This window comes from Dothidotthia symphoricarpi, assembly GCF_010015815.1.
Source record: "Dothidotthia symphoricarpi CBS 119687 unplaced genomic scaffold P153scaffold_16, whole genome shotgun sequence".
Lineage (NCBI taxonomy): Eukaryota > Fungi > Ascomycota > Dothideomycetes > Pleosporales > Dothidotthiaceae > Dothidotthia > Dothidotthia symphoricarpi.
This window is the reverse complement of record NW_022985023.1, coordinates 3,005-29,374: the sequence shown is the minus strand read 5'-3', so window position 1 is coordinate 29,374 and position 26,370 is coordinate 3,005. Positions and strand designations below refer to the sequence as shown.

The following is a 26,370-nucleotide window of genomic DNA, read 5'->3' as shown; positions in this document are numbered from 1 at the left end:
CGTGTCTTAATTCGTCGACTGATCAGCAATCAAAAAAGCGTCAACCTTTCTCCAGTACTTGAGGTTTTGGTGATGGTGAAGGTGGAAAGGCAGAAGGGAGCACCAGGGCATCGCTCGATGGCCTTCAGTAATGCAGTTCCGACGGTACCGCCAAACGTCTCGGTCACAACAAGAGTGATCTTTCCTCCAGACGTAATCGAAGGCAACTCTCCTGCTGCTGCCTTGTACGAAGTTCGTAATTTATTGATTTGAGATTGGTTCCATTTCGCTTGAGAAAAGCAACATTCCATGATCTCCACTCCTTGTCACCAGTCATACTAACCGACCATGATCCAGGTCCGAACTCTACGGTCACTCCCGGGCCGGCGAAGCCTCTATTGAAAAATATGGCCGTATCGTCAGTCCCAGCAAAGAAGATCGAGGACGTAGAGTTGATGGTGTCTGTTGACGCCGACACTCCAGGTGAGGTACTGGCAGCTTCGACGATCTCTATACTTTGCAATGTGATAAGTGTGAGCGGCCAAGTGGAGCTCTTCTTGCCCGATGTTGAGAATATAGAGAGCTCCAGCAGAGTGTTCAGTGGAGCATCTATCCTCGCGAGCCAGCATGTTTGCGTCCGCTCGACAAACTTCTCTCCTCGAGTCTTTTGATATTCTGTGCTCCCACATATTACGATCAGGATCCCAATAAAAGGCACAACAATGGCGGGTACTTATTTGATTACTCATATAATCGAAACAGCAGGAAGGGTTGTGGCTAAGACATCGCCTTTGACTATAGCCGTTTCCATTATGATGTTGATCATGCCATGTGAGAATTGCCCTACTGATATCGTAGTACCGTGAGCCACCACATCCCAGATCAGGAATCTAACAAAGGCGACGGCGATGGCAACTCCGATATACATGAGGATTTTGGCAGGCACAAACAACTTGCTTCTGATTCGAGCAAAAAAAGCGTTTACTCTCTTGCCCGAGTCCTTCTCCGTCTTCAATAACTTTTCGCGTAGTTTCTCTATGTATTTGCACCTCTATTAGACGGGTTTCTCCCGCTATGAGATCCGGTTCGGGTCAACCTAAAAGCTATAATGGGCTGGACACATGTGGTGAGTGGGGATGCCGAAGAGGTGTGGCAGTGAGGTCAGGGTGGGAGGGCAACAAAAAGAGCAACAGGGATCAGGCTAGGGCCCCTTGTGTCATGTGCTATGGCCATTAACCCGCAACTCGATCACGCATCTGATTGCAGGCGCTCGCTCACCTCGCCCCAACTCTCTCGTGTGATTGATACTACCCTATTATAAATTGATGCTCGTGACTCGTGGCATCAGAGCGCGTCACATTCAAGTCAGTTCCAGCCTTAATCTCCACAGCACTCAAATCTTCGCCCTGCTAGCATACGACCAATCGGGCTTTGAACTCTGTTTCCTCGGAGGCTCGCGCTCATTCAAGCTTTACCTTCCTAAACAGGCTGCGTAGCTTTCAACGAGAGATAGTCTGCCGAGTGGATACTGGCAGCGTGTTCGGAGAGGCCCTACACGCTCACACTCACGCGACTTTCACGTCATGTCGCGCACAAGAGAGCAGCGCTAGCTCGCCACATGCTCAGCGTTGCCAAATCAGAGAACGATCATGAACATCATCAAGGGTGCAGCTACTCGAGTTCGTGGTGAATATACAGCCTAGCCAGAGTGATGGAGACGCCCCAGAAACGCTGCGCATCATCCAAATGGAAGAGTGTCTATTCAGGGCGAGAGAATCAAGCATATGGATAGTTTCAACGGATTGAGGATACTACCTTCATGCCACGTAGCAGACTTGAGAGACTTCAATCTGTCGATCCACGATTGAGAAAACCGTGTGCCACTTGCAGCGTTTACAAGAAAAGGAGCTAAGTCGCTTATAAAGAGGGACTTGCCTTTCATTTGGAACAAATCTTTGGAGTACGATGAACAAGGAAAAGAACCCATTATGTTGCAGCTATGCGAAGAGCTAGATTGAATACCGGATCAGCACCGCAGTTTCAGACAGGGAGGGCTTTTTGGTTTGGGATTTGGGGTAGAGAAGTCTCATTACCGACTTCAGGGTATTCCAATACGCCATTTTCTACTTCTGGTCCGATGGCAGTGATAATCGTGTCTGCATAATTGGTACCTGCAAAGATACGTCAATTCATCGATTTTCCGGTAGAGTCTTGTAGCTAGTGACGCCCACTGCAGTTGCTGCCAACACTGCGCTGCATGAGAACCTTTGATCTGTCGTGAAGCTGTGTCGCGGCTCTGCATTCAACTTTAGTGGAGATCTTCGCTTTTTGATGTTCAGAAATTGCCGCTACACGCTTGATCTTACTAACCAATCAAATATAGTGCTTTTTGAAATACATGTGTATAAAGTGACTTAGGGCATTCATGTGACTTTATAGCTTCAATTGTAAAAAAGGTATCTTTGTTTTACTTTTATGTTTGAAGAGATATATTAGCTAAAAGGGATTAGCGTATATTAGCATTAGAAAATTAAACTTTTGCTACAACGTCAGCACTAAAATCTTACTAACTATTGATTGGTTTACTATCTGTCCCAAGTTACGTTATACAAAGGTCTTTCGAAAAGCGCTCATAAACTCATCCAGGGAGACCATGCGATTACTCGGCGCAATAGAAGGTTAACATATGTCCACTGTTACCGTGCCAAATCCGGATAGGGTTGTATATACTAAGCACTACACAAAGCTTAATCCCCTCATTGAAGTCCTCTTGCTCCACGCTATTCGTGTTTGTCATTGAATGCAAACTCGCAATTGACGATTAATCCTTGTTGGTAGGGGGCTAGAACATCCATAGGAACCAAATCAGGAAGGTTCCATCAGATTTACTCCTCATATGTAGAAACTATCTGCACAGTGCCTACGCCCGATGACGATAGGTCGTGCGAGAGTGCTTTTTTGGACACTGAGGTGGAGCCACTTCACATCATCTTATCGACCGTCTGTAAGTCTTGGTGACAATGTGTTGTCTTTGGGTATGACCATTTCCCATGCGATGATTTCTATATAAGGAGGCTCCAGGACATTCCAATGTCTCATTCATCTCAGTAGCAAGCCTTTCTTGTCAGACAACTTGATCTATCTATTTTACCATCTTTGTCCTCCCTTACAACGACTATTACAACAAGCCAATCATCATGCACATTACTTCAGCTGCGATTTTCCTCGTCACGGTAATGAGCGCGGTAGCCACCCCTATCGACTCTAAGCTCAACGACATCGATACCAGAGGCGTTTTCATCACATACACTGGAGTACGCAAATATCCCTATCCCAAATCTTCAAGATCCAAACCAGAAATCGTCACTAAGTACTTGTATCTATATTCAGAAATGTGATGCTTCAACGCAACAGTGCAGGTACAATGGCCAAAACGGTGTGGTCACTATTGCCAAGTGCGGTATTGCCGCCAACAAAAAGGTATGTTTTGATTGATTCTCAAGTAGCTATTCAAGCTGCGACCGTCCTAGCCTTACTCGTTCATAGTGCACTACTCTCCCCACTACGGGTGGCACTTGCGAATACGACAGTGCTAGCAAAGTACTCACGTGCCATTAAGTGGATTTCCACCTATCCAGGGCATCGGGCAAAACCTGGTCTTCACTGTGCTGGTATTTAGCGAAGTACTGTGCAACTCTCAAGATCTACCACGTTACCTTCAGAAGGACGCGAAACGAAAGATGCTTTATTGATAGTCGAGGTATCACATCTACACATGATATCAGCTAGGTTGATCTGTTGAGAGATTTCTTTATCGTTGGAAACACACTCCTTATGTAGTAAGCTTGATCTTGATACTATAAACAACGGCCTTTACCTACCCACTATGTGGTCTTTATGTGATCCCTATGGCTGTGACGTCCTGGACCTGCTATAGTTTCGATTAGTGCATCTACTACAATTTCCTATGGTATTTTCATTCCCTTGAGTAATATCTTGACCTCTTTGATACTTGCAATACTGCAACGTGAAATTTTTGAATTGCAATGGCATCTTGCTATTTTCTACACACATCGCAGATTCATTCCTCAGACGTGATCATGGTTTCCTGGGGATAATCACTTGAGTCCAGGGAGCCAGAGACAACAGAAGGGTAAGAGAGAGATATGATGAACTATAATCACTATGTTATATCGAGTCTTCCCCTCTCAGACATACCAAATGTTTGTCTTCCTGTACGACGTTTCCGCCGTTCTGGTACGCCCTCAAAATTCCAGAATTATGTCCCCTTACTCCTTGAACCATAAGATCAATAGCTTCGCTGGCATGCTCCTCTACGCGTTTCTCGTTAGCTTCTTTTGCTTCTTCCCGGATCTCATGCAGACGTTTGAGCCAATACATCCATCTCCAGGGCGTAAATCCAGCTGATGATCGCTTCCCAAGCTCTGATTCGACGAAAAACTCGCCACCCTGACCAATTGCGCTTGGGAAATCATTCCATGAGACGTCTGAAAGTTGAATGATATTGTGACCGGCCACTTTGATCCACGCACATGCAGCTGGCAGCAAGTGTATCATGTCAAGCCCCCTGGTGGTCCGATGTGTGTTTGTATCATCCATGTCTGTAGTGCTAACAGGTCGTGGTTCCTCAAAAGTAGAACGAAATAGAATGAGAGCGATACGGCACATTCTATCCTTGCTAACACGGGTGGACGCCAGCTTTGCTAGGAAGGTAGAAAAGTTGAGGCGTTGAACACCCGACATGGACGCGCAACTGTTGATCCAGAAGGTAGTCATGTCCGTGACCAAGAAAGGCAAATCATTCCACAGCGTGCCGTCGGCTGTACGAGCGATATCGATTCCGTAGGACCCACGTACAGTTCTAGTCAAGGGTCCCTTTCCCTGAATGCGGAGGATATCGAGAACCAGGCTATCTTGGGCAGACGATTCATGTGACGTATGTAGACCGAGCTGGTAGTACATGTGCCACAGGGAGTGGAGGTGTTTTTCAAGAGAGTCTACTCCATCCCCAACAATACTATATCGTTCGGTGACAATCCAGGTACGATTATAGAAAGCTGCTCCTCGCATCTCCTCAAATTCACCTCGAGCGGCGCACTCACGCACATCCTGCGCATCGATAGTAGCGCTCTCTGAGCTGGGGAGCTCAGTAAGGCCTTTCGGCGAGGTGCTGAGTAAGGGATGATTCATCTTGTGATGACAATGATTATAGTAGATTGAATTGAAACAATTGGGTGGAGTGATAAGAATGAGAAGGCTAATGGGATATTTTGCAACATGCTTTTAAACTGCGAGACAGCTACTAGCCCTCCTCATCAGGTTAGCCCTTATTCAGCCCGGCGAGCGAGTTTCGTCTATAAGCAGGTTGTAGTGATCAATTACAGTTGTCCAATCTTACTCTGTCGTTTGACGCTGACGTCATAACACCGATCGCCAAACCTTGCCCGTATTGCCTCCATGCCGCTTACTTACATCTGCGTGCATTCGCCCCACCATAACTTTATTTGTATCGGATGTGACTCCATTTTGACTGATATCATCTGACCTTACTCCTCTAGCCCCCTAGTCGTGGACATGCTCGCCCGCTTCACCGACATTCCACCCATCGAAGTCGAAGTCAACCTTGACGTGCAGATCTAACCACTAGATCACTAAGGGTTCTGACCTGATGGCGCTTATAGCTAACGCTAACCCAATACTTCGCCAGTTACCGAATAGCCGCTGGAGAAGATGACAGCGAGTGTAACAAATCATAGAAAGTACATGTAGTATGATCTGTAGGTGAGAGAGCTAGCTAGGTGGCTCATGTCATATATACATGCTAAGACTCGTGACAGCGAGCGTGCAGCTGGCCCCAGATCATTTCTCGACATTGCTGCCCCGCAGGCTGGCTTAGCTGTCACGAAATTAAGTTACATCGGCAAGGCCACCTTCTACCTCCCAGCTAGCCGCCGCTATCCATCCTCTGGCCATGAACTAGCATCATCGGTGGCGGGGTGGAGACGTGAGTTGCGGAGACCAAAGCGAGTTGGGTAAAACGAGCAACTTAAGTTCTGGCACCCCTTTTGTTCTAGTAGAATATACCGTTGGAGACCCCCGTTAGGCAGATGTTACGGCAACTGCCACAACCCGCGCCCGAGCCGACATTCCGCAGCGTCAATATGTAGCAACAGTGCGCAGAGACGAGTCTGCCGTGACATATCACGGATGAGTGAGCAAAACCAAATTGTGGAAAAAGTTCCTTAAAAGATATTCCAGATGTGTTTCCAGCAAATCCTCAATCGCACATTTATCCCTTGGCCTTACTGAAACGGCTGTTGCCATCGAATATACCCCAAATATATGCCATTCGGTCAACGCGTACGAGCGAGTCCACACGCGAAACTGCGCAGGTGACCCAAAAACAGTCTAGCCATGGCTCCCTGCTCCTTATTTCGGCCTCTGGCTGAATCCCAGCTGCTCTGAAAATTCGAGATGATCTCATCTCTTCTTTCCAAGTACGCATACTGCCGCATCCCAACCATACTCAGAACAGAACACCGACAACGGGCTGAAGGAACGGTACACCACGAGCGATCAGGAGGCTGAACACAACGTTAGCAGCGTCGCGCAAAGCTGCGCTATCCATACCGACAAGTTCGGCGAGGCGGTTACGATCAATAGGTAGACCTGTGGCAATCAACGTGCTCGCGGTCAAGCTTTAGCACGACGGTCAAAATGGTGTCGCATAGAGTTCACTTTGACCATCATGAGACCCACACCTGTGTTGGTAGTCGCATGTTTTTGCTAGTGGGCATCCGATTGGGACTTACAAGGCGCAAGCCACTGCCACCAAAGTCCTCACCAATGCCGTGTTGAGTGTGAGCGCGTGCAGGGTCTGACTCGTAGGAGTAGTGGAGGCGGTAGCGGGCGGGGTATATATGTATATATGCGGCTCTGTGTCATTGACAAGGACGGCGGTCCGAAGATCGACAAGCCGTAAATCTCGTTGTTCATAAGGTGCACGTGGCGGGTGTTGCAAAATGCAACAAGGACCCTGAGTTCGACGTGAGAGTGTAGTTGGCGGCGTGAATAAAACGCTCAGTGTATGATGCGGTGCTCGAAGCGCATGGACTAAACCCATAAGATTTCTTCTTGAATGGCACCATGTTGAAGAAGTAAGCTCACGTAGGCTCTGGCTCAAATTTCGAGTCGATGTTTGTGTTCTAAGCAGGCGAGAATATAGCTCGCGCACGTCTCCAAATTGAAGAAATGGTCCTAAACTGGAATCCTTTGTTAGAGCCTCTATGAAATCAAACCACCGATCCCCTTTGTCGAAGAGGTTGGCTTCAGACAGCCTCTTCCCTGCCGTCTCAGCTTGTGTGTTTGCTTTGATCTTGAGTCACAGGTTGCGTTTCAATGGTGGTTGAACACAAGAAACGTATATTCCAGCAGACAAATCGAAGAATTGAGTGAAGAAGTGCGAAAACAGTATCATAAATGAGTGTGTTGATTTGGTAAATTGCAATGCAGATACGTAGATGCCTTGAGGTCTTGAGCTAGCCCCTGTCTAATCTAATTGCCGGAAAAGAACTCGAGGAAGTTGACAATGTTGTACACTAGTGATCTGACTTCACGGAGTCCTTCACTTCTCGTACTGTTTTAGTTCGTCCAAACCACATTTGCAGGCGCACCATTGAGTCCCAAATGAGCAACTGCTGCAGCACTTTTGCCGTCATCGCCAATCTTCCACATCTCTAGGAAATTGGAGCCGCTATCAGTGATTGCGTAGTACTCCTCACTGAATGGCGCGGGCGAAACAGCGTTTGCTGATCCGCCGCTACCAGTGGTGGGTGTAATGAACAGCTGCTCTGTGATTGCACCAGTAATGGGGTCAAGTGCGAAAGCTGAGGTATAACCAAGTATGGATGTCGAATGAGACCGTGTACCAGTGATCAAATATTTTGGCGATGTAGTACTGCTGTTGGTAGACGGGATGGAGAACTTCGCTTCGTCAGACCAGTAGGAGGATAGATCTGTGATGTCTAAGAAAGAACATATTAGCCTTGAATATACAGTACAGATAGTTGTTGGAGATTCTCACTTGATGGAAGGAGAGAGTATGTCGTGTTTGTGTCCGTCAAGAGACCAGTGAAGTTATCTCTCTTATATATAGCGAGCGAGTTTGCCTCTTCATAGATGACGTAGACCCATTCCCCATTTGGATGCACCGCAAGATGACGCGGGTTTGCCCCGGAAGGAGCAGCAAGGTACTGAATCTCTGTTGCAGTCTGTGTTTCCTGGTCGTACGAGTGAACCCATACAGCGTTGCCCATGTCATCTCCGGAATACACGAAGGCATTATCAGGGCTCAGGTCGATGCCATGCACGCCAGCCTTGCTGTTGTAAGTCAGATTCGCTGTTACCATCTTCAATGCTCCCGAATCATCCACTGAAACGGCCTGTGTGGAGCAACCAGTGCTATACGGAGTACCGAAAACCGTGTAATTTGAGGCAGATGCAGCGGTAAGGTAGTTGGCGTTCTGACCTGCAAAGTGTAAGAGGCTGGATTCACAAACTTTAGGAGCGTCACTGACAATCAGACGAGAGGGCGATCTCTGTTGAGAACTCCAGACTCTTGTTCGCTGTAATGGCATAGCTTTGGAAAGCGCCAGTAGTTGCGACATAGATGTTTTGTTTGCGTGCCTAGACTCGGATAATCAACACTTGTCCTGTCCTTCGATATAAACGGATGTAAGAACTGACATCAATGGCAATCCACTTTGACCCCGAAGTGGCTTGAGTAGTGATGTTGTTCACTAGACTTAGAGTGGAGGTTGCGTCGTCAAACGTCACTCCTACGATCGTCGAACCCGCGAAAAAACCGGAGAAAAAGTAATGCGATTCACCAAAGGCAAGTGTGGCAAATGCCAATGGGGAGATTCTGTAAAACCACATGCTGGAATCAGGCGTCAAGGATGAATATTGGACAAAGATATTTCGAGAAGACAAAACATGTTGTGATGTTCCTGAGCGTCCTTTTTGTATCAAGAGCGCGATCTCGGCTTGTTTTGGATTTACTACAATATACACGCGTCTAATACGTCTTATTACTACTAATCTCTTTATTTGTTTCAAACTCGAAAGAGTACGGACCAGCGGCAGTTGGTTTGCGTTCGGCTAGCGCTGTTCCAAAATCATGAACACGTCAGTGCTATACGTACACCTTCGTACACCTGAGCACACGTTACCCAGCAGCGCAACACAGCCCTAGTTGATATTTACTACACACTATATGCGTTATACTCTCTCCATTGTTACTCAAGCGTTTCCCTGTTTTGAGCTGTTTGAGAGATCGGACCAACGTTAATGGGCTAGCGCCGATAATCACAACGCTCTAGAGCTGACGACACGTTTGTGTTATACGTACATGTTTGATCTACGCAGTACTGGTTGTAATGTCAAAGCGATCAGCACAGGAGTTTGAGCAGGGTTAACAAAACGAATTAACACAACTACGTAACTCAACGATCGTCCTAACGCTTCGCTTTTGTTGAACCTTTCAAGGGTATCTTGGTACCTAGTTGCTCCTTACACTATCCCAAATCATCATACGCAAGTGAGCGATACGCTGCATCAAGTATCCGATATAGCTACTTAGGTATATGACACGATCTCGTCAACGTTAGGCGCACTACCACCGTAAATTCTCTCCGCGTATAAGGGAGAGAACTCATACAATCTTCGCCATGTCAATGTAGGAGAACAAGTATAGAGAGCTCCAGTTCTCCTCAAAACCCTTTAGGAGGCCAATGTGAGTAGATCACGTAAAGAGACGAGTTAGACTCACATGGTTAGGCCGCAGTACTTAGCATGTTATTGATACCTCACCGGAGAGCCTTCCCACCTTGGGCGGGGTTGTAGCAGTAGTTCGGCCACTTCAAAAATTCGTCGATGGGTAAATGATAGCGGATTGTTGGTTCAGAACATGACCAGGTATAGGAGCAGCCGAGGACATTCGCGCAAAGGTCAGAACTAAGGCCTAAGGGGCATAATGCAATGAATATTTATTGGACAAAGCTTCAAGGCAAGCGTTATTCGAGAAGGACTAAGATGTAAGGTGAAGGTGCAGAAAACGGACGATTAGAAGAGGTTGACTGATATCTTTTTGACAGAGTCGCTGGTGGATGATCGATTATACATACAAAATTTGACGATGCATGCTATCGCTGATCTCTGGTCTCATAAGAAATTCGATAGAGAATTTGGTTTCCATCTTCATGGTCACCGATGGCGAGTTTTGTAGTGTTATTTACTTGACATAAATTGGCGTGGACATCTCGAGTCATACGATGCAGCACTTGCATCTTGCTAGGTACAAAGATCATAGAACTTACACCACTCCAACCAACCATAGGTACGAATCCGATCTTTCCAATTCTCGATCTCCTAACTCAAGAATGTGTTCACAATCCGCGTCGCTTTGAATAAACTGGCAGGATATTACTCGGGCGCCTTTCAATGCTTTGTTGGGACAAAGATATAATAGCGGGCACCTGGGTAACGCCACATAAAGGTTTCTAAGTATCGTAAAGAATCCTCTCGCCTCCACCAGATGTATAACGCAGCAAACATATGCGTCCCGCATTTTACCAAATTATTCCTTCAAAGCAGGGTTCATTGCGCACCTACTTGACGAACCTTGTGACAATTGTACAACCAAGACTCGCGTTGTGTGTGATAAAACCACAGGAAGTTGTTAAATAGCAGACGTAGTCTTGAAATCACATCGAGCACTATTCTAAGAAAGGTAGGCATGTCAAAGACTAATGATGTGCATGCTGAAAAAGGTTTTCGGACCCGCAGTGGAGCAGAATGTCACAGCAGCACAGACCTTTGCGACATCTGATGTCAGGTCAACGTCTTGTGCATATCACGGAGGTAGGAGTTGTCAGTAACAATGTATGGATTGTGTCAACCTCTCGAATTGCAGGTGAGTTTGACTTGCAGAGTGTCTGAGACTCATGTCAGTCAAGACATTTACACAAGAGGCCCAGGGCCGAGAATTTTCTACTAACAGTATGCAGCACGCTATTTACCCTCAACTCACACTCTATAGAATGACGACCTTGCTCGATGTCCCGGGCAGTAATCCCCCAAATCCCTTCTCCACGCCGATCCAAGCTATCCTCACCTCTTTCAGTCTCTCTTCGGCTTCCGCGCCTGCGCCAGCGCCAGACGAGACAATTGAACACCTGATTAACATCGTCACTACCTCCCCCGATCCTGCCACGGCTCTCTGGGAACTCTGGGATGCCTTTTTTACAGCTGTCGTCACTTCCTCGGCTTCACACGTCCCTCACCTCGCCTTCCTCGATGCCATGCGCGCGCAATCGCCCACCCAGCCCAACAATGTAGCTCCGGGTTCTGAAGCAGAGGGTTATCTTCATAGCTATATTCAGGCCGACGGAAAGCTTCACTGGCCAATGTTGCCGCGCTTCCGTGCGCAGTGGTGTGACGTGCATGGCATCCTGGAGGCCTGGCGCGACTGGGACGGTGTGCGTACTGCGGGTGAAGGGAACAACTCGACCTCAAGCTCACCAATCTGCAACCCCGCCAAATACTATCTCCGTATCTGCGACTTCTCGATCGCCTTGCTGAATGCGACTAATGGAAAAGGCGCTGTGCGCCCTGTGTGGGTATTCTATGCGTGCCACAATGTGCTGGAGCGTAAGGGTCCCCTGTCCGATGGGCCAAGGGCGCATAGAATGTCACCGGAGCAGGTTTGGGCGTTGGATGTTCGGGTTGCAGCGACTTGGGTCAGGAATGGTAGCCGGATATTGTGGGCGATGGACCAAGATGAGCTGTGGCGGAACAATTCGGCGGCGTTGGAGTACAAAACAGAATTGTGGCCCAAAGAAGACGGGCTAACGCGAGAGCGATGGCAATTATGGGAGGAGAGGCTGCGGGCTCTGAGTACAGACGCTGACCTGGATGAAGAAACGAGGGCGGTGGCCGGACAGGCTGCTGAAGTGATCGCGGAACTCCTAGGTCTTAGCTTGACTTGAGCCAATAAACTCCTTCTCGTGATAACATCTTGACAGTAGTTGCACTGTCTCAACCAGTGGATTACAGCGAATTGTTGATAGCAGTTTCGATTTGCTTTGGTACCGCAGACATTAATACATCTTTAACTGCTGGCAGAGCGATGACGTAAATTGATTCCAAATCTCCCATATCGATTAGGCCGCCAAGACAGACGCGCGAATTGGCCCTTACCCCACATGGAGGCCCCGTCTGGTGGATTCATTGCTGACTACGCACCATCATCGCTTATTGCTATTCTTCCGCGACTGCTGCTTCATCTACCATACTCTAAACTTTTCTAAACCAAATTCTCTTCTAACTGGAAAGTGCCTAGCAACAACAGACATACCATATAATCAAATTTGACCTGACGTTGGCAAACTTCACAATATGCCTACCGCCCAGGAGATCATCGAAAAGCTTAACATGACGCCCCATCCTGAGAAAGGTTTCTACATCCAAACGTTTGTCGATCCGGCTAAGTCGAATCACGAACAGCACAGTTCAGCTATCTATTATCTCCTCGAAAAAGGCAACGGTCAATCGAATTGGCATCGTGTTCTCAATGCAGCCGAAATTTGGCATTACTACGCCGGCGCACCCATCCGCCTCTCACTCTCGTGGAACGATGGCACGCCCGTACGCCACAAAATCCTCGGCGCCGACGTTTTGAATGGACAGGAGCCACAGGTCATCTTGCAGCAAAGCGAATGGCAAAGTGCAGAGAGTCTGGGAGATTGGACGCTCGTGGGTTGCACCGTCGCACCGGCTTTCAACTTTGAGAAATTCGAAATGAAGGAGCCGGGATGGCAACCACAGGGCGCATAGGTATCTAGTATTTTGTCATCAGACACACTCATATTACATGCGAAGTTCCTGTTCGATCCAGCACCATGTCTGGGTAATTTTAGAGCTGTTGAAAAGGTTGGGAGTAGACCAAGTACGCGGAACGTTTGAAAGGACTTGAAAATGTCAACCGAACTTTCTCAGTTCCTTAGTCTGATCTGGTAACCCCTTCATACGGCACTGATCACAGGCTTTTTGAGACACTCAATGGGCTTGTCGCCATCGCCTGCACACGGCATTACGGACTTATATAATCCCTTTTCATGCTGAGTTCGGCTATGAGATCAGACACAAGCTGCACTGTTGGGGAGACAACGCCTCCCTCGTGTTTGTCTCTTACGTGAATCGTTTCGAGCATGTGATGCTGGTGATGTTCTCCATGGGCGAGTTATCGATACAGCTGAGAGCTTCACGACTTTTGACTAGTGATAATCGACGTCATGTTCCTCAGATACTTCATTACCAACCACTGGGTAATTGACTATTCTTGTATTATGTGATGGACTTTGAGCCGGACGATGGTATAAGCCCTACTGGCGTATCGCGATGACTGCGCCGAAGACTCTGCTCCAACACGGTCAGGAATTACAAACGTTCTAGGCAACAGTGTGAGATGTGGGGTGTGACATGTACACGCAAGCGGTTTACCTGCAATCATGACTTCTGATATTGCGTTCTCAGGCGGCTTGAAATGCATTCAAATATCTTCGGGCAGTCTCAGTTCCTAGTACCTCTTGTACGCACGCGTCACTTGCCGCTCCAATCAGAACAGGTCGGTACTGACTGGACTCAAGCACAACCCACAAAGGCGTCGAGTACACGGATCAGGACGCCCAAACTGACTTGAGACAACTTAAACTCGATCGTGCACGGGCCTGATGACTCCGTACGACACGATGTGGTTGGAACCGGTGAGCATCGTGCAAGTTGATGTTCTTTGCCTCACATACGATTCTTGCGTAACAATCGAGATTTGCTTCGCGGCGAGGTACTGGAATCTAAGACAGACTATCTCGAACCGGTGAACCTTCAAACGCGCAATAGCGCTTAGAATGGTTAAAAAGAACAAAAAGTAGCTACTACTAACATTAAGAGGTTGTTTTAGCGTTTGCGAGACGCGGTTAACCATTTTATAAGCGCTGATACCGCAGGCTTGCGGGCCTGATAGTCTCCCGCTAGTCCAAAGACGGCAAGCGATCCGATCTGAGGTCCGCTCCAATATCATGCGTTGAGCATGATTCTAAACTTGACTGGGTGTTAACAATAGTACATAAGGCATTTGTCCATAACATGTTGCTCATAATTTACTCGCCTCTAGATCTTACCCCACCTAATCGTGTTATTGACTTGTCTTGTCTAATATACAAGCCGCACTTTCGCAAAACCCTATAGGTATGTATGTCCCATATTTCTTTCAATCTCACTGTCCCCACATATCTATGTCAGTGCCCTTCATCAATTCAACATCCTGTTCTTGTTACTATCGTAATCATACTGTGGGGTCTATAATTCCTTGAACTCACGGTTCTTTCATGAGACATAGGAGGCGCCATGGTCACCTTGATAAGATGTGCCCGCGGACTATACCCGTACTTTTAGGTTGTTTGATTTGTGATCTGCTCTATTACGTATGAGGCACATTTTAGTGTCGGCATACCATCTCTTCTACGGGCAAGGTCCTGGATGTCAAACTCGATTTGCTTGTGTAAAGACGTATCTGGGAGCACAAGATCGTTGAAGTACAAGTAACAATCTGACAGAATTATCCCTGTGACAACATACATGACGTTGATGTCGAACGGCTTGATCTCAAGTCGTAGAGTGTCCGCGAATATCTTGGTAGCCTTCTTCGACGCGGCATAGGTTGCTGATCTTGAGATAAGTATTCAGGTAAGGGTTTACTTTCTGGAATCGGAACAAACCTTTGAAAGACGCATTCATGTAGCCTTCTATCGAAGCTATGAACGCGATGCTGCCCCTTGATAACAAACAGCGCCAACGCTTACGTCACATCAATAGTTCCCCATTAATTGGTATCGAAGATCCCCCTGGCGTTTTCGATAATCTCGTCGAGGATTGGCATGACATGCGTCCGCGCTGCATTGTTAACCAGATAGTTGAGTGTTCTGCCCGTCTCTTTCGAACCGATTTCTGCTGCAGCTGCAACGTCAGCTGGCTTGACACCATCAAGTGTTAATGTAGTAACACTGGAATTCACAATCAAACACATGACGATGGTCCAGATACTATATCCTGATATCACTCCTGGGTCAGATAATTGATCATGGAACGAGCAAACTAGCACCGCTGTCGAACAAGACCAATGCAAGAACACCAACCTCGTTTCAACATCATACAATGAATTTTCATACCCTGGAGAGAAATTCAAACCAAGATTCTTACTTATAGGAGTAGGGCCCTTTGCAATAAGAGTTTACTTGCCCCAATTGAAGACTCTCGAGGTCTCTGGACGAGCCGTGCCTGTGACTGCTATTGATCGGGAAGAAAACCGACGAGGTCTTGAGCACTTAAGGCAGACAGTTTGGCCTGAAACTGAATTCTCCTACGTTCTACTGTTCACGACGGAGATGCCAGAGTCAGTGGCCTTGAAATTGAGGGATCTAATTCATCGACTGCGCATATCGTGCGTCATTATAAACACTGAGCCGTTGGCTCGCCGTGCCTATGAAATGCGGGCGCTGGAGGTTGGACTCAACATTATAATGAACAAGCCTGTCTCAACCCGGAAGTGGCCCTTCAATAAGCGTAGTACGTCGTAATGTTTATCTCCATAGGTCCTTTATCTTGAAGGCTGAAAAGTCTGTTACCAACTAATCTCTTGCTGTTTATTGTGTTATGTCGAAACGTAGTTACAACAGAAAAACGTGTTATTTTGAAAGTTAGGTGACTCAGAAATGCGGTGCAATCCAGAGGCTAGCTCGATATGTGCCACAGCCTAAGCCTTACTCATTATTGACCTCATTTTTAGTTGTTTGCGTGCATCGACATTATACCACGGAAACACCGCTTCTTCCTATCCCTGCCCTTTATCCAATGCGACGACACATTCATGGATCTTCTCTCACTTCCATCGATCTCAAAGCCTCCTCGGTAGATGTCCCTCTTGCGCACTACTCTGAAATGTTCAACGTCTTGAGAGACAAAGCCCACAACTTCTTCTCGCCCTCTGGATCGAAGGCGTGTGGTGCAACACCGACCGCCAGTGTACCGCCCTCAGGGATAGGGCCAGCTTCCTGGCAGTCCTCCAGATAGACACCACCCTTGCCTTCCCATTCGTTACCGAGTGCAGCCGTCATGGTCGTGGCAGCGCCCTGGGCCGGGCTCTTGCCATACTTTTGAGCAGGCTCACTCGAACCCCACTGCTTCAATGTCTCTGGGTCGACGTGACGTTGTAGGCCCGTGGCAATACCGCCAGGCATCAACGAAAGGCCATGGAGGCCCCTGGAACCGTATCGGCGCTCGATCTCGTTCGTCATCCAAATGCAAGCTGTCTTGGCATTGCCGTATGCCTTCCACGCCTCGTACTCACCATCGAGGTTGATGTTGTTGAGAACAACGGAGCTCATGTGATGGCCAGCGGAAGAGACGTTGACGACGCGGGATTGGAACTCGTGCGTGGAACTGTTCAAGAGCGTCTGCTCGAGTAGCTTGTAGAGAAGGAAATGGCCGAGATAGTTGATTGCAAGCTGCGACTCAAAGCCATCTACTGTCTTTGCCTCTGGGCATGCCATGATCCCCGCATTGTTGATCAAGACATTCAGCTGGGTCGACCTGGACAAAAACGTTTTGGCCGCAGTACGGACGCTGTCCATCGAACCAATGTCCAGTTCAAGCAGCTCCACGCGGCCGGGTTCGAGGATCTCTTGCAAAGCTTGCTTTCCCTTTTCCAAGTCGCGAACGCCCATATACACCTTCCCTCCAGTCGCGGCGAGTGCTCGACCTGTTTCGATGCCGATTCCTCCAGAGGACCCGGTGAGAAGAAAGACCTGTGATTGATCAATACCAGTTCTGGATTCCAGTAGCAGAAATGCTCACCTTGTCTTCCATGGTACCGATCCGGTCGTTGTCCTTGAGAATGTCGAGAGCTGTAGGTCGAGCATCTCCGGGTCCATTCTGCTCCAAGAAGGCCTGAGTGTACTTGCCGTTCTTGCCATGGTGGTTACTAATAAGTGGATTGGCCATTATGATGCTTGTGATGACGTGGGTAGAAGCTATAATATCGTTGAAAGTGGGTGCTAAAGATAAAGCGCAAGCTTTGCGGTGCTTCAAATAGGCGATGGGGAAGTCGGTTTGGATAAGGGCCTGGAATCAATCCAATCAGGTACCGGCCCCACTCCACGCGCCGCAGGCTAAATGTACGGATTCATATCACATCCACAGGATCCCTAGCTACTGCCTACTTAAGCTTACCGCCATCAAGCGACTGATACATTGTGCTTATCCCCTAGTGGTGTGGTGAGATAAACCCGCGGATCTGGGCCAATAAACTCGCGGTACATAAGATGCTAAGAATCAAAACCCTGCAACGAAAGCTGACAAGCCTACGCCAAGACTCTCTTTAATTGGCCTGAATATCCGCGGATTTATCTCTCTTCACCAAGGGATACTCAATGCGTGATTATTATCGTTCAACACTTTATTTTGAATGAACTTGATTGGAAATCACTCCTACCTGACTGGACATTTATGGGTATCATCTAATCCAAGTTTTCCGACCCTAGCTGCTGCAAAAGCATCCCAAGATGCATCGAACAGCGCCTTACAAAAGGCGAAACCTAACAATTCCCACCCGGACAATATGCCGAAAGAAGGGAGCTGAAAGGTAGTTCAGGCGTTTTCCGGAACAGGGTAGCCGAAACAACCAATATTCGGGATTAGCCAGAATCGGGCAAACGGGGAGACAAGCACAAAGCCCTGGTTGTCGATTGAGTTTGAAATCAGCTGGTGGGGTCGCACAAAGCTGGTTGTAGCGCATGATTATCGAGCCTATATCTTGCGTAGGCAGAGCTGCGGGCGTTCCTGCGCACTGATCGTGTGCCGCTTCAGAGTGGCGGATTATCAAGACCTATAGCCGCCGAACTATCCACTTTCATTAGACGCACCTGTATCAAGTTTAGAAATTATTGCTCAGGGCGAACAAAAGTACATGTCTGAATAGTTACCAATTCTCCCTGAGAAGTACCTCCGCGCAAAAAGCGCAGATATTTACATGATTCTCTGCGCGAGTTGAGGTGTTACTTAAAATGCTGTGACGAGCATGTTTAGTACATCGCTCACATGTTCTTGTGAGCATCTTGCCCGACCTCAGTCTCTGGAATGCTCGTTATTCATCTATCTATACTTGCTGAGAGTCGAAACATCCAGTTGTACCGACGCGTGGTCTTACTCCATTACTCATTGCCGCTTATCTGGTACTCCAGGCCCTTCATGTATGCCTTAGCAGCTTCAGAGCAGCCATCTGGAGATGCGATTTTCTCTGACACGATTTCGTCATGCACATTCTCCCACTCCTGAGTTATATACCAAAGCACGCGCTTCGTTGCAGGTATACCAAGCTTCGTCTCCTCTGCCAAAACCTTTACAGCTAAACAAAGGAAAGCTCCCTCCTTGTGTCCGGTCCGAGCCGCCTCCTCCTCCTTGTTGTAACTGCATATGTCGTTAACTACAGAAAGCTGCTTTGCGCAGTTAGCTTCAAGAGCTTTTATACCCTCGAGCTCTTCTGTACTAAGTCTTAGTCCCATCGAGAATCTTATTAGAGCTGAAAGCAATCTAGCCTAACGTTAGCATTACTGGGTTAAATCCAGAGCAAGAACTTACGCCTTGCCTACGTCCTTCTTACGGTACTTAAGATAATGTCCTAATTCTTAAATAGTTAAACGCGCTTAATCTGTCTAGGCGTATATAAACACAAAGGTTAGCTTAAGAACTTTATTAGCTGTATAAATTAAGTTAGTAGATATTAGGTTAATATCTAGTAACTATAGCCTATACTATACTAGTTTTATATTATAAAGTTTAACTAAAATCTACTAAATTACCTTACTACTATTATATAGCTTAACTAAAGTTTACTAGAATTATTATATTAATAAGGTAAAGTTTACTAACTTACTTTTACTACTATTATATACGCTAGTAAATAGGTTAGAGTTAAGTAGAGGTTAGGTCTTATATAAGTATAACCTAACTTCTACCTAACTCTAACCTAATATATAGTCTATTCTAACCTAACTCTAACCTAATATTTTAACGCTAGTATTAGGTTAAGGTTAGGTTAGAGTTATATAGACTCTAGGTAGAAGTTAAGTTTTATTATATCTACTCTAAAATATTTCTAGTAATTAGAATTTTATATTATATAGGTAAGTATTTTAGTAAGTATTAGATTAGAGATAGTAGTTATTATAGTTATTTATTATAGCTTATAAAAAGTTTTATTTAAACTATAAATCTAAGTATTCTTATATAAAGAAAGCTAATTATATTAACCTATTTATTTACTTAGAATTCTATTATACTAAACTTACTATAGTAACGTTTTACTAGTACTAAGTTCTTTTACTAAATAGTAATCTATTTAGTATAAATAGTATTAATATTTTAGTCTTTTATAGTAAGTATAGTACTAGTAGTAGTAAAAAAAATTAACTATACCTTTAAAATAACTAATAAGAAATAACTTAGTTACTTTTTAGAGGGCTTTAAGTATAGTTTCCTAATAGTATATACTTATACTTCTTAGTAAGGCTTTAGTAATCTTATAAATAAGGTAAGAAAATAGTAACTTATAAATAAAAAGCTTAGTAGACTTTTAATACTTCTTAATATCTCTTAGAGCTATAGCTAAGTAATATTAGTATCTATTTATAATTAAAGAATATAATAATATACTACCTTACTTAAATTAGTGTTTCTTCTTTACTAGTATTTACTTTTTACTAGTTATTTTTCTTATAGTAGTCTTTTATATAGCTTTAGTAGCTAAATCTTTCTTTAGTTACTTAGTAGTAGTAGTATTTAGCTTAGGTTTTCTTATTCTAGCTATTATAGAAAAGTAAACTTTAGATAATATAATTAAAGTATATAATAATTAAGTATTATTAAAAGTATAATAATAGTAGAATAAGCTTATTAAAGTTTTAAAAATAATAAGTAGTAAAAGTAAGTAAAAATTTACTATTTACGCTAAGTAGGTAATATATATATATAGGCTACCTATACTTTCTTACCTTAAGTTTTCTATTTAAAACCTACTACCTACTCTAACTTAATAACTATACCTATACTATATTATTATAGATATTAATTATATAATACGTAATAGATACTATTAAGAAAGAGCCTAATAATATTCTAAAAAGCCTACTACTAGCTCTAGAAAATAACTCTCTAATAGGTTTTAAGTATTAGAAGTAGTTTAATTTAACTAAGGTATTAAATATATTTATTTATTATAGTAAATACTTACTTATATAGAAGTTTAATTATAAGAAGTATAAAGTCTAAAATATTCTTATATAATATAGTTAAGCTAGTACTTAAAAAGGTTACTTAATAAATTTTAGAAAACTATTTATAGGTAATCTTAGTAATAGTAATTATACTATTACCTAAAGAAACTAAACTACTCTACTTAGTAAAGAAGAAAAAGTGCTTTTTACTACTAAAGCTATAGATTATACTATAAAGTATTAGCTTAACTAGTAACTTAAAAAGATAAATTAATATATAGCTATAAGTAAAAATAAGTAGGTAAAGTATTTTAAGAAAAAACTTAAAGAGCTAGTATAAGATTACTTTAATAATTAAAAGAGTAGTAAGTTAATATAGTTATTTATTATATAATCTTACTAATAAACTTTAGCTAATTAGTTAGAGACTAAGCTTAATAAAGTTTATAAAAAATAGAAAGATTTATACTAGAAAGTTAATATATACTAATATTAATAAGTTCTGTAAAAGGTTACTTAAGTAGGCTAGAGTAGTATAAGTACTAAACCTTAATCTTATACCTAACTATACCTATTTAGTACTAGTAGTACCTTTAAATAGATTTTATATAATACCTATAAAAAAGAATTAGTAAAGTTAAATAGCTAATCTTTTAAGAGTAAGGGTATAAAAGAAAAGTAGTAAGCCTTTATTACTAGGCTTATAGTAGAAGAATTAGTAATAGTAACTAGTAAAAATTAGTTATAAGTTTAATATATACCTTTATTATATTTATATACTAATAGTAATAAGTAACTTAAACCTATACCTATTTATAAACTCCTAGGCGTAAATATCTCTGCTTTACGTAGTAATTTCCTATATATTTAATAAAATAATAGTAATAAGTATAAAGAAAAGGTTAATATTAATTTAGAAATTAATAAATACTATAACTAGAGTAAAAATAAGTATAAGGGTATTAATAAGTATAATAATAAAACTAATTTTAAAGGCTTTACAGACTTTAAAGGCTTTTTAAATAATAATACTAAAGTTAAAAGCTTAGGTTAGATAGCAGTAATATTAGCTAATTGTTATATATAATAATATAACTTAAAACTTATAATATTCTTTAAATAGTAACTTAGATAAAATAACCTAATAGTAAAGTAGATATAAAGTACTAGCTATAAGGTATTTAACTTAGTATTTTACTAACCTCTAATAATTAGTTTAATCTTCTTAGTTTACGTTATTATTAGAGTAAAGACTTAAAGTTTTATAGTTAAAGTAAGAATTATATATAATAATAAGATTACTATAAGTTTATTCTAGTTTTTATTATAGCTTTTTATTATAGTTCTCTCTTACTATATTAATTAATACTACTAGATATATAATTAACCTATTACCTAAGCCTATTTAAGAAGTCTAATAATTCTATAAGCTACTACCTAGCCTTTATGTATTAAGGTTAACTGCTTTCTAGATTATTAAAGGTAGAGAAAAATTAAACCTAAAACTTATTAAATACCTACCTATAGTAATAGAGCAGAATAATAATAATAAAAATATACTTTTAACCTAGAATAAGTAGTAGAGTAGGACTAAATAGGCTATTAACTTTATAACTAGTTATCTATATTAGAACTCTGCTATATACTATAGTAAAGTATAGCTATATTTTAGTAAGGCTATAGACTCTATAAATTGTTATTTATATATATACTACCTTAATAACAACCTTATACTTTAATACCTATTAGCTAAAAAGACTATTAGAATAAAATACTTACTTAATTATCTAAACTTAAGGAGCTATAAGTTTACTATTATTTCTATATACTTATACCTATTAACGCTTCTTAATTAGTTTACTCTACTTAGTAAAAAAAGAACTTATAATTCTTTTCTTTTATATTCTACTTTAGACTTTAAAAAAGAGCTTATATAGCTAGTTATTAATAGTAATTTATTCTTCTAAATAATTAAATAGCTATTATTTAATTACTTTATTTAATTCCTATAACTAGAGTCTATAATAATTAGCTATTATAAATTCTAGTATAACTTTTATAATAAATACTATAAAGTAAGGAAATTTATTCTCTATAATCTTAGTATAATAACTAAAATCTTAATTATATTAGATAGTTAGTCTATAAGTAATTACCTTAGTTTCCTAGCTATTAAAGAGTACTATATTAATACTAATTAGAAACTTTAAGAAAGGCTACTAGATTTTATTCTAATATATAGTAGGTATACTAGTATTTCTATAGTAGAAGAAGTAGGTAAAGTACTTTCTAAAACTAGTACTAAGTATAGGCTTCTTACTATTACCTATATATATTAGGATTAGAGATTTTAGTTTAAAATCCTTATAGAATAGGTATATATATAATATATATTACTAGTATAAAATTTAAAAGTTAAGATATAAAAGTCTACTTTTAACTAGGTAAAATTTAAAAGTTAAGATATAAAAGTCTACTTCTAACCTAGTAAAATTTAAAAGGTAAGATATAAAAGTCTACTTTTAACTAGGTAAAATTTAAAAGGTAAGATATAGAAGTCTCTTCTTAACCTAGTAAAATATATAAGTTAAAAGGTAGAAGTTAAGATATAAAAGTCTACTTCTAACCTAGTAAGATTTAGTATTAGGTACTAAGGGTTAGAGCTAGACCCTATTTCTGTTTAAACACTAAGAAACCTAGGTATACTATAACTTAGCTAAACTATTAAATTTTATAAATCTAAGAGCTAGAATAGTTTTATATTATAAAATATAGTACTTCTATTACTTTATTTTCTCTCTTTCTAGTTCTTATACTAGTGTACTTTAGTATTAGGTTTAGTAGAGCTAAGAACCTATACTAAGCCTATTTAAGGTTTTTTCTACCTCTCTTAGCTTTTAAATACTAAGAAACCTAGGTATACTATAACTTAGCTAAATTATTAAATTTTATAAATTTAAGAACTAGAATAGTTTTATATTATAAAATATAGTACTTTTATTACTCTATCTTCTCTAATATAACTAGATATACTAATTTTACTGTTAAATCTCTACTATTATAGTCTATACACACGCGCTAACACTTAGCGTATATAGTAAAATCTAAACAGTAAGATCTACTTATAACTATACTTATTCTTTAGCTATCTTTACCTATCTTAGCCTATCTTTACCTATCTTAGCCTATCTTTACCTATTCTAGCCTATCTTTACTTATCTTTGCCTATTTCTACCTATCTTAACCTATTATTACTTATCTTTACCTATCTTCTTTTATTAATTACTAAATTATACTTTTTAAGATTTAATAACTTTAATAATTATCTTAATACTTATTTTAATTATATCTAACTAAGTACTAGTTTTAGCTCTTTAAAATAGATCTATAGGCTTTCTATCTTTCTTAAAACTTAGTAATTCCTATCTTTTAAAGATAAAAAGTGTTATAAAATAGTAAGGATACTTTTTAACTTTAAAAAGAAAAGAAATTCTTAGTATATTAGTTTAAGAATACATACTATTAGGTTTTTAAATAATATTTTTTATAAAAGTAATTATAAATAATAAAAATTTAAATACTATTAGTGTTATAGTAGTTAAGGGTTATTATATATTCTTTTAAAAAGTAAGATAATAGATTTTAGAATAAGTACGTCTTAAGATATATAATATTTAATACTACTTAAATAGATATATAAAGTTATAAATATCTAGAATACTTTATAAAAATAAAGTATAGAGTAAAGTAAGTAATATAAAAGCTAATTCTAATCTAATATATTTATATAGTATTAGTTAATTAAAATTAGAATAATTAGTATCTTAAATATATTTAAGTTTTTCTAAGATTACTAGATTCTTAGAATAGTTTCTAAATATTAAAGTTATAAAAAAGCTTTATTATCCTAATCTATATTAAAGAAAAATCTTAAAGTAATTTTTATTTTTATATTTTCTAGTTACTTATCTATAAATTAAATTACTTAAAGAATTAACTTTCTTTAAAAAAGGTAATAATAAGATTCTATCTTTTTTAACCTTTAATTAAGAAATATTTAAGTATTTTAAAGCTACCTATAGTTATAATAGAGATTATATTAAAAGATTAATATATAATTTACTTATTTAATTAGAATTATAAAATAAGTTTTATATCTATTATTTCTTTAAATTTAATAACTTTAAAGTCTATAGCTTAGAAATAATACTACTCTTTTATAATTAGATTCTTTATAATATAATAATAAATTAGAATATTTCTAAATAGTTTTTTAATATAATAGCTTTATTTATTTAATAAATCTTACTTAGTTAATTTTTAATTTGTTTCTATAATCTTCTATAGCTATCTATTACTCTAATTACTTACTTTAGTAGACTTACTATTTAATTATACTTAATATTTCTATAAAACTACCTATAAACTTTATTTACTTAGTTTTATATATATTTAAGTTATTTTTTACTTATTTTAGTATACTATTACACTATGTTTAATAATTATTTAAAAAAAGTAGTAAATTAAGACTACTAGTTTTACTACTATATAAGATATAATAGTTTATATATTAAATATTATAATACCTATAAGAACTTATTTATCTTTTTCTTCTATTACTTCTGTTTTTTTTATATTACTATTATATTAACTTCTAATCCTACTTAACCTAGCCTAGCTCTGCTCTTACTCTAAGAATATAAAGATATTAATACCTTAATTATTCTAGCCTATCTTTGCTCTTACCTTAAGAGTAGAAAGATTTATAGTTCTTACCTATCTTAGTCTATCTTTACTCTTGCCTTAAGAGTAGAAAGATTTATAGTTCTTACCTATCTTAGCCTATCTTTACTCTTGCCTTAAGAGTAGAAAGATTTATAGTCCTTACCTATCTTAGCCTATCTTTACTCTTGCCTTAAGAGTAGAAAGATATATATACCTTATCTATCTTAGCCTATCTTTGCTCCTGCCTTAAGAGTAGAAATATTTATAGGTCTACAGCTTTCCTAATAGATTTATTCTATAGCTTTCTATTAGCACTGTTTTTAATATATATATTAAGTATACTTATATAATTTTACTTATCTTAGCCTATTTTTCTTATTATAAAGGAATTACTAATTCTAATAAAGCGTGTTTATATTATTTATAACCTCTAGTAATATAAGTTCTTTTTTATAAAATACTCTATTCTTTATAAGACTTACTACTATATATTATCTATAGTTATATTACTATAGTTCTAGCTGTTGCTAGCGCTACTATAGTTATTTCTTATACTCTATATAGCCTTTAGACAGATAGGTATTAATAAGAGCTATATAACCTTAGCCTAAGATCTTAGATATGTAAAGATAAGATCTAAGATAACTAAAAGGATAAGGTAGAAGTATTTAGCCTTATACCTATAGTATAAATAATATAACTAGATCTATCTTATTACGCTAGGTAGGCTAGTACTATTAATCTCTAGGAGTGTATACTTATCCTTAGCGTTATAAGGTATATTTAGCTAGGTAAATAGTACTTCTAGTAGTATTAATAGGCTTACTAGCGTAGAAGATTAGTTCTAACTTACCTTCTACTAGTAGGCAGAAGGCTTATAGAGCTAAGAGTCTACACTATATAATAGAACTATAAGGCTTTTAGGGCTAGGAGCCTATACTATATAATAGAACTAGAAGGCTTATAGGACTATAATACTATAGATATATAATAAGTAGATACTAATATACTATATTATAGTATATATTAGTATAAAGTGTAGGCAAAAGAGCTAGCTAGAAGCCTTAAGCTATATATATATACTAAGACTTATAATAAAGGATCTTTATATACTAGCTTATTTATATAAACTATAGTTACCTAGACTCTCTTAAAAACTGCCTTAGTTATATATTTATTATTACTTATTAGCTAAAGGATTTTCTTAACCTACCTATAGTTTATACCTAAAGCTAATCTAAACTTTATTTAATATAGCTTT

The 26,370-nt window shown here is 40.1% G+C and overlaps 7 protein-coding genes across 7 annotated transcripts; 3 read left to right on the top strand and 4 right to left on the bottom strand.

Annotated features, from left to right (window-relative positions):
- The first annotated feature begins 3,192 nt into the window (after positions 1 to 3,192).
- On the top strand, positions 3,193 to 3,842 carry P153DRAFT_368761 (uncharacterized protein). Its single transcript, XM_033668602.1, has 3 exons — positions 3,193 to 3,293; positions 3,370 to 3,459; positions 3,526 to 3,842. The coding sequence occupies exons 1-3, from the start codon at positions 3,216 to 3,218 to the stop codon at positions 3,595 to 3,597; spliced, it is 240 nt and encodes a 79-aa protein (XP_033521083.1). The 5' UTR covers positions 3,193 to 3,215; the 3' UTR covers positions 3,598 to 3,842.
- A 211-nt stretch (positions 3,843 to 4,053) lies between these two features.
- Positions 4,054 to 5,337, bottom strand: P153DRAFT_321336 (uncharacterized protein). The gene has a single exon (XM_033665140.1). The coding sequence runs from the start codon at positions 5,188 to 5,190 to the stop codon at positions 4,168 to 4,170; it is 1,023 nt and encodes a 340-aa protein (XP_033521082.1). The 5' UTR covers positions 5,191 to 5,337; the 3' UTR covers positions 4,054 to 4,167.
- Positions 5,338 to 7,474: 2,137 nt separating this feature from the next.
- On the bottom strand, positions 7,475 to 9,061 carry P153DRAFT_345204 (3-carboxy-cis,cis-mucoante lactonizing enzyme). The gene is made up of 4 exons (XM_033666084.1): positions 8,746 to 9,061; positions 8,577 to 8,685; positions 8,084 to 8,527; positions 7,475 to 8,024 (listed from the first exon to the last, which is right to left on the bottom strand). Exons 1-4 carry the CDS (start codon positions 8,935 to 8,937, stop codon positions 7,642 to 7,644), a joined length of 1,128 nt encoding a protein of 375 aa, XP_033521081.1. The 5' UTR covers positions 8,938 to 9,061; the 3' UTR covers positions 7,475 to 7,641.
- A 1,872-nt stretch (positions 9,062 to 10,933) lies between these two features.
- P153DRAFT_368758 (uncharacterized protein) lies at positions 10,934 to 12,047 on the top strand (the record flags this gene model as incomplete). Its single annotated transcript, XM_033668601.1, has 2 exons — positions 10,934 to 10,972; positions 11,100 to 12,047. Exon 2 carries the CDS (start codon positions 11,100 to 11,102, stop codon positions 12,045 to 12,047), a length of 948 nt encoding a protein of 315 aa, XP_033521080.1. The 5' UTR covers positions 10,934 to 10,972.
- A 261-nt stretch (positions 12,048 to 12,308) lies between these two features.
- On the top strand, positions 12,309 to 13,189 carry P153DRAFT_368756 (uncharacterized protein). Its single transcript, XM_033668600.1, has one exon. The coding sequence runs from the start codon at positions 12,457 to 12,459 to the stop codon at positions 12,892 to 12,894; it is 438 nt and encodes a 145-aa protein (XP_033521079.1). The 5' UTR covers positions 12,309 to 12,456; the 3' UTR covers positions 12,895 to 13,189.
- Positions 13,190 to 15,701: 2,512 nt separating this feature from the next.
- P153DRAFT_321328 (NAD(P)-binding protein) lies at positions 15,702 to 17,327 on the bottom strand. The gene is made up of 2 exons (XM_033665139.1): positions 16,969 to 17,327; positions 15,702 to 16,919 (listed from the first exon to the last, which is right to left on the bottom strand). Exons 1-2 carry the CDS (start codon positions 17,113 to 17,115, stop codon positions 16,044 to 16,046), a joined length of 1,023 nt encoding a protein of 340 aa, XP_033521078.1. The 5' UTR covers positions 17,116 to 17,327; the 3' UTR covers positions 15,702 to 16,043.
- Positions 17,328 to 18,323: 996 nt separating this feature from the next.
- On the bottom strand, positions 18,324 to 18,702 carry P153DRAFT_406907 (terpenoid synthase; the record flags this gene model as incomplete). Its single annotated transcript, XM_033672034.1, has 1 exon — positions 18,324 to 18,702. Exon 1 carries the CDS (start codon positions 18,672 to 18,674, stop codon positions 18,324 to 18,326), a length of 351 nt encoding a protein of 116 aa, XP_033521077.1. The 5' UTR covers positions 18,675 to 18,702.
- Positions 18,703 to 26,370: the final 7,668 nt, after the last annotated feature.